This window comes from Emydura macquarii, unplaced genomic scaffold, assembly GCF_026122565.2.
Source record: "Emydura macquarii macquarii isolate MOO-44397 ecotype Brisbane River unplaced genomic scaffold, CSIRO-AGI_Emac_v2 contig_1386, whole genome shotgun sequence".
Taxonomy (NCBI): domain Eukaryota; kingdom Metazoa; phylum Chordata; order Testudines; family Chelidae; genus Emydura; species Emydura macquarii.
Genome location: NW_027131523.1, coordinates 1,248,859 through 1,257,949, shown reverse-complemented (window position 1 = coordinate 1,257,949; position 9,091 = coordinate 1,248,859). Strand labels below are relative to the sequence as shown.

Sequence of the window (9,091 nt, the reverse complement as noted above, 5' to 3'; positions counted from 1 at the left end):
AGCCGGGGATAGAACCCAGGAGTCCTGGCTCCCAGCCCCCCCGGCTCTAACCACTAGACCCCACTCCCCTCCCAGAGCTGGAAGAGAAACCAGGAGCCCTGGTTCTCAGCCCACTCCCCGCCCCTTCACAACTAGACCCCCTCCCTGAGCTGATGAGAGAACCCAGGGGTCCTGGCTGCGTGGGGATGGGGGATGGGAAAGGATCTCCCAGCACCAGGCTAGGGCACGGCGTGATGTCATAGTGGGGCTCCGTGGGGCGGTTCTAGAATCCGTGGCGGCTGGGAGACAGCAAGGGGCTGGTGTGCGGTTTGGGGGCTCCTTGGGGCACCGTGGTGCTGCAGGGCCTGGTAAGCCCCCCACAGAGCTGCTGCCCCTGGCGGCCCCACTCAGCATCACCTTCCTGCCAGGGAAACAGAGGCATGGAAAGGGCTGGGGACAAGTGCCAGGACGCCTGGGTTCTATCCTGGCTCTGGGGGAGGAGTGGGGGCTAGTGGTTAGAATGGGGGGGGGGGGGAAGGGAGCCAGGACACCTGGGTTCTATCCTGGCTCTGGGAGGGCAGTGGGAGCTAGTGGTTAGAGCGGGGCGGGAGCCAGGATGGGGTTCTAGCCCGGCTCTGGGAGGGGATTGGGGTTTAGCGGTTAGAGCGGGCGGGGGGGAGAGCAGGAGCCAGGACTCTTGGGTTCTTTGCCAGCTCTATGGGGGATGCCAGTGTCATGCTTCTCCCCTTTGTGTCCTGCCTCTGTTTCCTTGTCTTTCTGTCTCCCCGCAGGTGGCGCTGAGAGTGTCACGCCCCGTCCGGTGGGCCGAGGCCCCCGACACCAGCGTCCTTGGTCCTGGAGCTTCCCCGGCGTACGGGGATGCGGGCTGTGGTGCTGCTTCCCATCCTGGCCTGCCTGAGCGCTGGGGCCCGGGGCAAGGTGTTTAGTCGCTGTGAGCTGGCCCGGCTGCTGCAGAGAGGGGGGCTGGATGGGTTCATGGGGTACAGCCTGGATAACTGTGAGTGCCCATCCCCCTATGCTCCCCATCTCAGCCCCTCCCGACCCCCCACTGCCCTCTCTGCAGCTCTCATCCTTGAAGTCTTTTAATAATTTGCTCCCCCCCCTCCCCCCGCTCATTACATTGAATGCAGAGACTGGGAGCCAGGGCTCCTGGGTTGTCTCCCCAGCTCTGGGAAGGGAGTGGGGCCAAATGGTTAGAGCAGGGGGGCTGGGAGCCAGGACTCTATTCCAGTATCAGTTTCACCAGTCCCAGCTACAGAGGGAAAATCATCTCCTAGCCTTTCCACAGCCCAAGATTTCACAAGCCCTGGTTTCCCCGACATCGCCCTGGGAGCGCCGGTTGAGTTCCTTGCCCCCAGGGGACTCCGAGATCCTTTCTGGGGTCCCTGCTTTCCACAACACAGTCCCCAGTTTGGCCTGCCTTCCGCCTTCCTAGGCGTACGGCCTGGCACGGGTCCATATTACCACACCGATGGGTTGAACGGGCCCAGCTGACCGAGCCGTCGCGGCTGCCCCGGCCCAGCGCTTGCTTTCTCTGCAGAAGCTGGTGTTCGCTTTAAAACACAAGCTAACGTGGCGTTCCCTCCTGTCACCCTCTGGGCTCTCAGCCGCTCGGGGCCACTCTTTCCCGTCGGCAGCCGGGCGGGTTGGAGGCCTCCTTTCTCTTTCCACTGCATGCCACGTTGCTGCCCGAAATGGCACTGCGGCAGAGGGCTAAAGTCCGTCCCGCATCCCCCGACCTCTCTCCGCAGGGATCTGCCTGGCTTTCTATGGGAGCAGCTTCGACGCGGGGGCCGTGACGGAGAACTCGGACGGCAGCTCTGACTACGGCGTCTTCCAGATCAACAGCCGCAGGTGGTGCACCGACCATCGCAGCCACACGCTGGACCTGTGCCGAACACGCTGCCTCGGTACGCCCCCGCCCCCGGGGATCGAGCACCCCCGGGGGGAGGGGGTAGCAGCCAGCCAGATAGATAGATAGATAAGGAAGGCTCAGCTTCCCCCAGCCACGTGGCCTTTCCCAGCATGAGATACAACCTGGAGTCCAGTAAACCAGCTGCCCCACCCCAGAGGTGGCTGCATTTCAGTGCCGAGCGAAGCCACCCTGTGCAGCACAGTTTTGTCTGGGCCAGGATATCCGGCCCAGGTGCCTGCATGGGGGCCTGCCCAACTGGAGAATCAGGGTCTGTGAAGCCTGACAGCTTCACGCCTCATGTCATTCTTTCCCCACAGATTTACTGACTGCGGACCTAACTGATGACATCAACTGTGTCAAGAAAGTTGTGATGGATTGGGAGGGGATGGGAGCCTGGTATGGAGACAATCATCTACCTATCTATCTATCTATCTATCGATCTATCGATCTATCTATCCCCAGACACCCCCTCTGTCTATTATGTAGCACAAGAGAACACAACACAATGCAGACCAAACCATAGTGTTATATAATGTAACACCACCCAGAGTAATGTGAAACTGACATTCATTGTAGGATGAGCCATCCCCATGCAGCGTTATGTGCAGCTGTTCCCCAGCTGCCCTGCCCCAGAAGTGGCTGCATCTCAGCATCGGGCAAGCCATCCCCTTACAGCGTTATGTGTGGCTGTTCCCCACCTGACACCCCTCAGAGGTGGCTGCATCTCAGTGCTGGACGAGCCACCGGCATGCGGCGTTATGTGTGGCTGTTCCCCTGCTGCCCCACCCCAGAGGTAGCTGCATCTCCGATGCTTCATTTCTTCTGTCCCCTGACCTTTATTTCCTGCCCTGTCAGGATGGCCTGGCGCGACCATTGCAAGGGCCGGGACCTGAGTCACTGGCTGGCTTCCTGCAACCTGTGATATGGCCAGAGGACCTTGGCGCTGATCTCCAAGGACCCAGCCAACTTCTGAGTCCCGCTCTGTCGGCGGAGCTGTGCGAGGAGCACGCCATGCACAAGGGAGAGTTAAACGCAATGGACGGGGCAGGGGGACGTCAATAAACCCGTCCTTTTGAGCTCTGAGTTCGCAGGGCTTGTGGGCTGCTAAGGGCTGGGACTGGAGGCAGGAGGCTGGCACGAAGCGAAGGGGTATTGGGAATGGCCAGGGGCATCATGGCTGCAGCCAGAGGGGCCCCAAGGGATTTCCAGATGCTGGAGAGATGGGGGGGGGGCTGGAGGCAGGGGACTGGGAGGTGTCTTTATGGCGAAAGCAACCCCAAAGTGTGTACAGTGGTCTTCTGTGTGACCCTGCTGAGCCCTGCTCTGTGTGTGTGTGTGTGTGTGTGTGTGTCTGCGTGTGTGTGTGTCTGCGTGTGTGTGTGTGTGCATGCGTGTGTGTCTCCCACTGCCTCCCCCTGCTGGACGGGACAAGCCCTGGTGTGTGTGTTCAGAGCATCTTGGAGTTCAAGGCCAGACAAACCCAGCTCACCCAATCTGAGCTGCTGGGTATCACAGGCCACCACCTGGCCCCTGCACATCATTCCCCACGACCGAATGAGCCCCATGTATTACAGCCCACAGGAGACCGGGCTGCGATGTGCAGGGAGAGGCGGGACCAGGGTACATTAGTGCCCGAGGCCCCCGCAGTGGCAGGGCAATGATTAAGGGAGAGACACCCAGATAACCCTCACCCTATGTTGCAGAGGAAGGGGACCCCTCCCCCGCAGATCCCTGCCAAACTGACCTGGGGGGAAATCACTTCCCTACCCACCTGTGACCATCACCGTGAGCATGAAACAGCGGGCCGAGCACCGGAGACAGAGAGACGGCTGCTTCACAGCCCTGCCCCATCTTGATCAGTGTCCTATCTCCAGCCGTGGCCACCCCGATGCTTCAGACAGAGGCAATAAAAAGACCACCCAGAATACACAGGGGGGCGGAGGAGAAATCCCTTCCTGATCCCTGCTGGTGGCCAGCTGGAACCCTGAAGCATGAATGTTAGCGACATACAATGTAACCCAGAAGGGAGCCCCAGGGCAGCTGAGCCCTGCCCCCACTATCACAAGCAACCCAGTCCTGGCTGGAAAAAAGCTGGGAGGGTGACCTGAATAGACAGGGAAATATCCAGATTTTTTCCAGCCAGGTTGGTCTTGACCCTCGTCCCATGACACAAGACCCGCTGTGAGCTTATCTCCTAGGTGAAAGATTCAGGGTGTCTCTTCGCATTGCCAGATATGTCAGAACAATCCATTGTCCTAATTACTAATCAGGATGCCTGCCCCCCCCCCACCCACACCTGCCCCCGTCACCTGTACCCGCAGCTTGTTGTTTTTTCCTGTGACCTCAGTCTTCAGCTAGGCATGGATTGGGAAGCGGGCAATACCCATTATACAATGGGCAACTACTTGTTAGACCTCTTGGTGACCCTCCTTAAGAACGCAATTTCCAGCAGAGATACATAACTCCTTACATATTATCCGTACACACTGTTCACAATGATCACAGCAACCCTTCACGTTGGTTTTCCAAAAGTCTTGACGTGCAGGGGAAATGCTAGAAGAGTGGGAGAAAGAAAATGTTTTGCACCAATTTTTAAAAAGGGTAAAGGTGCTGAGCCGGGTAGTTATAGGGCCTGCTAGCCTGACATCGATCCTGGGCAAGATAATGGGGCGGCTGACACGGGACTCGATTAATAAAGAACTAAAGGAGGGTGATGTAATTAATCAGTATGGGTTTACGGAAAAGAGATCCAGTCAACCTAAACTGCTATCTTATTTTGTTGAGATTATATGTTTGGTTGCTAAAGGTAACAATGCTGATGCCACAGGCTTGGACGTCTGTCAGGTGTTTGGCTTGGAGCCATATCACCTTTTGATTAAGAAAAGCTAGAAGGATATAAAATGATCTTGGATTAAATGGATTAAAAACTGGCTAACTGATAGATCTCCAAATGTAACTGTAAATAGGGAGTCATCATCGAGTGGGTGTGTTTTCAGATCAGGTCTTGGCCCTGCCCTATTTAACATTTTTATCAGTGGCCTGGAAGAAAACATAAAATCCTCACTCAGAAAGTTTGCAGAGGATACAAAAATTGGGAGGGTGGTAAATAATAAAGAGAGCAAGTCACTGATACAGCGCGATCTGGGTCCCTGGGTAAGCTGAGTGCAAGCAAACAGCATGTGTTTTAATAAGGCTAAATGTAGATGTAGACAGCTGGGAACAAAGAATATCGGCCGTACTGACGGGCTGGGGGGACTCTCTCCAGGGAAGCAGTGACCCTGAAAGATTGGGGCGGGGGTTGATAGTCAGCTAAACATGAGCTCCCAGTGCGACTCCGGGGCCAAAAGAGCTAATCTGGAGTAGGAGCAGAGAGGTGATTCGACCTCTGGACTTGGCCCTGGTGCGTCCACTCCTGGGATCCTGCGTCTGGTTCTGCCGGGCACCATTCAAGCTGGATGTGGATAAACTGGGAAGGGGTCAGAGAAGAGCCATGAGGATGATTAAAGGGTTAGAAAACCTGCCTGCGAGCGAGACGCTCCAGGAGCTCCAGCTATTCAGCTTAACAAAGAGAAGGCGAAGGGGCGACTTGCGTCCAGCCTGGATGTCCTGGCAAGGGGAACAAATATTTAATAACAGGCTCTTCAGTCTAGCAGACAAAGGTCGAAAGGGTTCCAGTGGCTGGAAGTTGAAGCTAGTCCAGTTCAGCCTGGACATACGGCGGCAGGTTTTAACAGGGAGAGCAAAGAACCGTCGGGACTGATGGATTGTCCATCAATGGCCGTTTTTAGATCGAGCTGGGCCGGGCTCCTCGGAGATCTGCTCCGGGAGTTGTTGTGGGATGGTCTCTGGCCTGTGTGACGCAGGAGGTTGGACTAGATGATCACAAAGGTCCCCTCTGGCTGCGGAATCTGTAAATCTACGACCGGGGCCTGCTGGCTCTTGGCAAAGACCTAACAAGCCACCACTTAGTGAACTGATTGTGCATAGATCGGGCCCGGGGGATCCGTGTGAAACCCCAGCACCCCCTGTGCCCTCTGCCAGTCGGCACCAAGAGATTCTTGGGTCGCACTCTGCCCAGGTCAACCTGATGTCACCCCTGACTGCAGCAGGGGCAGGCCAGGATGCTGATCTCAGCCCCCTCTTTCACCCCCTCCCACCCCAGGGTCAATCCGGAGTCACTCCCTGTCACAGAGCCCGGAGCAGCGGTTCTAGAATACAAGGCCTTCATGAGGGGGGTTCTAGAAGGGAGGCCTCGCACCCAGAGCAATTGCCGGGGGGCTCCCAGCACAGGCTGGTCTTCGGCCCCATCACCCACAGCTCCGGCCACTGCCACGACCCCCTGCCACAGGGAGTGGGTGAAATCCCCATCCCCCCAGCCACCGCCCAGCCACCCCTCTGGCCACCCCCCCGTTAATCTCTCTATCCCTCCTGTCTCTCTCCAGCACGGACCCCGAAAACTGCTCTTTGTCCGTTCCCAGAGCGCCCTGTCCCAGCTCCCCAGTGATCTGCAACCCGTCGCCCCCAGTCTGGCTGCCCCCCAGGCCTGTGGGGATGGGGGCGCTGGGGCTGGTCACCCTCCTGGCCTGCCTGAGCGCGGGGGGCTGGGGGAAGATCTTCAGCCGCTGCGAGCTGGCGCAGACGCTGCAGGACAGCGGCATGGATGGGTACGAGGGGTACAGCCTGGCCAACTGTGAGTCATCCCTCTCACAGCCGTACCCCACGGCTTCTCCCTGTGGGGCGCTGTGCTCTTCTCTCCCCCTGTCTCTATGGGTGCTGAGTCCTTCTCCCTGCCATCTCTATGGGGCGCTGAGTCCTTCTCACCCCATCTCTATGGGGCGCTGTGTCCTTCTCCCCCCCATCTCTATGGGGCGCTGTGTCCTTCTCCCCCCATCTCTATGGGGCGCTGTGTCCTTCTCCCCCCATCTCTATGGGGCGCTGTGTCCTTCTCCCCCCCATCTCTATGGGGTGCTGTGCCCTTCTCACCCCATCTCTATGGGACGCCGTGCCCCTCTCCCCACCCCGTCTCTACGGGGCTTCATGCTCTTCCCCCCAGCCCTCCTCCCAGCCCCTCACTTTGGGGTCTGTGCTCCCCTCCCCCAGGGGTCTGCCTGGCCTTCTACGAGAGCGGCTTCGACACGGCGGCCGTGGGGGCCAACGCGGACGGCAGCTCCGACTACGGCATCTTCCAGATCAACAGCGGCTGGTGGTGCCAGGACGACCGGACCCCGTCGGAGAATCTCTGCCACGTGCACTGCCAGGGTGAGGGTACTAGGGGGGCGCTGTGCTGCAGGGGGCAAGGGGCCCAGCGGGGGGAGGGGGAGGAGCTCTAGGACATTCCTATGAGACATCCTACTGAAGCCCCCCCCCAGGATCCGGGATATTTTCCCAGCCCGTTGAGCCCTGCCAAGGGACATGCGAGTGGGAACAGACACCCTTCGCTTTAGCAGACACCAGGGGGCAATGGGGATTCATCTCAGCCCCCCAACTCTGCTGCCTCCCTGAGGGGGCTCCGCCGGGGCCCATCTCCGCCTTACCCTCTCCCCCTTGCTCCTAGATTTACTCAACCCTGACATCAAGGACGACATCAACTGTGCCAAGAGAGTGGTGCAGGATCCGCTGGGCATGGAGGCTTGGTAAGGGGGCTCCCTCGGCGTGCGGTATGGGGGCACATAGAGAAATTCCCAACAGAATAGCTCTGCCTCTCAGCACTGGCGGTGTTATGTGCAGCCATTTCCCAGCTGCCCCACCCCAGAGGTGGCCGCATCTCAGTGCCAGGCGAGACAGCCCGACGGGTGATCTATCGGTGTTCCTGTTCCATATCTGTCACTTCCCTTCCCTCAGGGACGACTGGAAGAAACGCTGCGAAAAGCAGGACCTGACCGAGTGGATTGAGGGGTGTGATTTGTGAGACCCGACCACGTCTCCCCGCATGCGTCTGTCCTTCTCACTGTCCGTCTGTCCGTTCACACTAATGCTCTGTGCGCTGAGCAATCTATAAGGAATTTATAAATCGCCTTGGTTGAAATCTCCCCACTGTGAACATTTCTCTGTTCAGATGCCCACGCAGGCTGGCAGGGCCCTGATCTGCTGGTCTGAGATCCTGTAAAACACATCAGACCCCTGAGGCCACCCAGCCTGTTATCTGGTGCCAGAAACAGCAAAGGAAGCTGTAGCCCCTCCCCAGTCTGCTGCCCCCAGACCCCTTCCATCCCGTGCTACAGAGGAAAATCCCTCCTGAGCCCCAGCCGCAGCGCGTCTGTGGCCTGAAGTAGGACTATAGCCCGGCCTCTTCAGTTTCATTGTTAGTACAGATTCTAACGTCTCTTCGACTGGTCCAAAACACACCCCATGGCAGAAATCCCTGCCACCCGCCCAGCTGTGAGAAAAGTTCTGCTATCACTAGGGAAACTGAGGCACGGAGCAAGTACGTGACTTGCCCAAGGTCAGACAGGTTGTCTTGGAGCTGGGAGGGAAGACAGAGACTTTAGAAAGGCCTTAACCCCACCACCAGCTCCTCTCCCACAGCTGTGGCTCCACCTGTGTGCTGGGCAGGGCATCCTTGTGAAGCTGCTATCTAAGCCACAGAGCCGGGCATAGAACCCAGGCGTCCTGGTCCTCCTGCTGTAACCACTAGACTCCACTCCTCTCCAAGAGCCAGGGAGAGAACCCAGGAGTTCTGGTTCCTAGACCTCTGTGCTCTAACTCCCCCAGATCCCCCCTCCCAGAGCTGTGGATAGAACCCAGGAGTCCTGGCTCCCAGCCCCCCCCCCCGCTGCTCTAACCCACTAGACCCCACTCCTCCTGTTACAATGCTCTCTCCCTGACTTATGCGTCCCATCTGCCGGGCTGCAGTAGCCCCTGCAGGGTGGAGCAGCCAGGGTCACATTCTGGGGCGGTTCGGTTTGCGAAGCACGATGGGAGGGAGACGGGAGACACGACTGAAGCCCAGCAGCAGAAACTCCAGGCAGCCCCAGGGAACTGGGCCAGCCCCTGCCCTCTTGCCTCTCCCAGGCTGCAGCCCAGGGAATGCTCCGACAGCCTCTGGCCTCTGCGATGGGCCAGCCAGGCCGGGGGGTTTATAAACTACAGTGCACGGTATTGATAGAGCTCCAAGCACTCTGTGACCAAGGGTCTGGCCTCGCAAACCCGGAGGGGAGCCTGGAAATCATGAGGCAT

The 9,091-nt window shown here is 58.4% G+C and overlaps 2 protein-coding genes across 2 annotated transcripts; both read left to right on the top strand.

The window, feature by feature from the left end:
* The first annotated feature begins 277 nt into the window (after positions 1-277).
* On the top strand, positions 278-2,837 carry LOC137155940 (lysozyme C-like). The gene is made up of 5 exons (XM_067552416.1): positions 278-347; positions 771-997; positions 1,752-1,910; positions 2,233-2,311; positions 2,771-2,837. The coding sequence occupies exons 2-5, from the start codon at positions 859-861 to the stop codon at positions 2,835-2,837; spliced, it is 444 nt and encodes a 147-aa protein (XP_067408517.1). The 5' UTR covers positions 278-347; positions 771-858.
* A 3,629-nt stretch (positions 2,838-6,466) lies between these two features.
* Positions 6,467-7,823, top strand: LOC137155866 (lysozyme C, milk isozyme-like). Its single transcript, XM_067552319.1, has 4 exons — positions 6,467-6,605; positions 7,016-7,174; positions 7,470-7,548; positions 7,757-7,823. Exons 1-4 carry the CDS (start codon positions 6,467-6,469, stop codon positions 7,821-7,823), a joined length of 444 nt encoding a protein of 147 aa, XP_067408420.1.
* Positions 7,824-9,091: the final 1,268 nt, after the last annotated feature.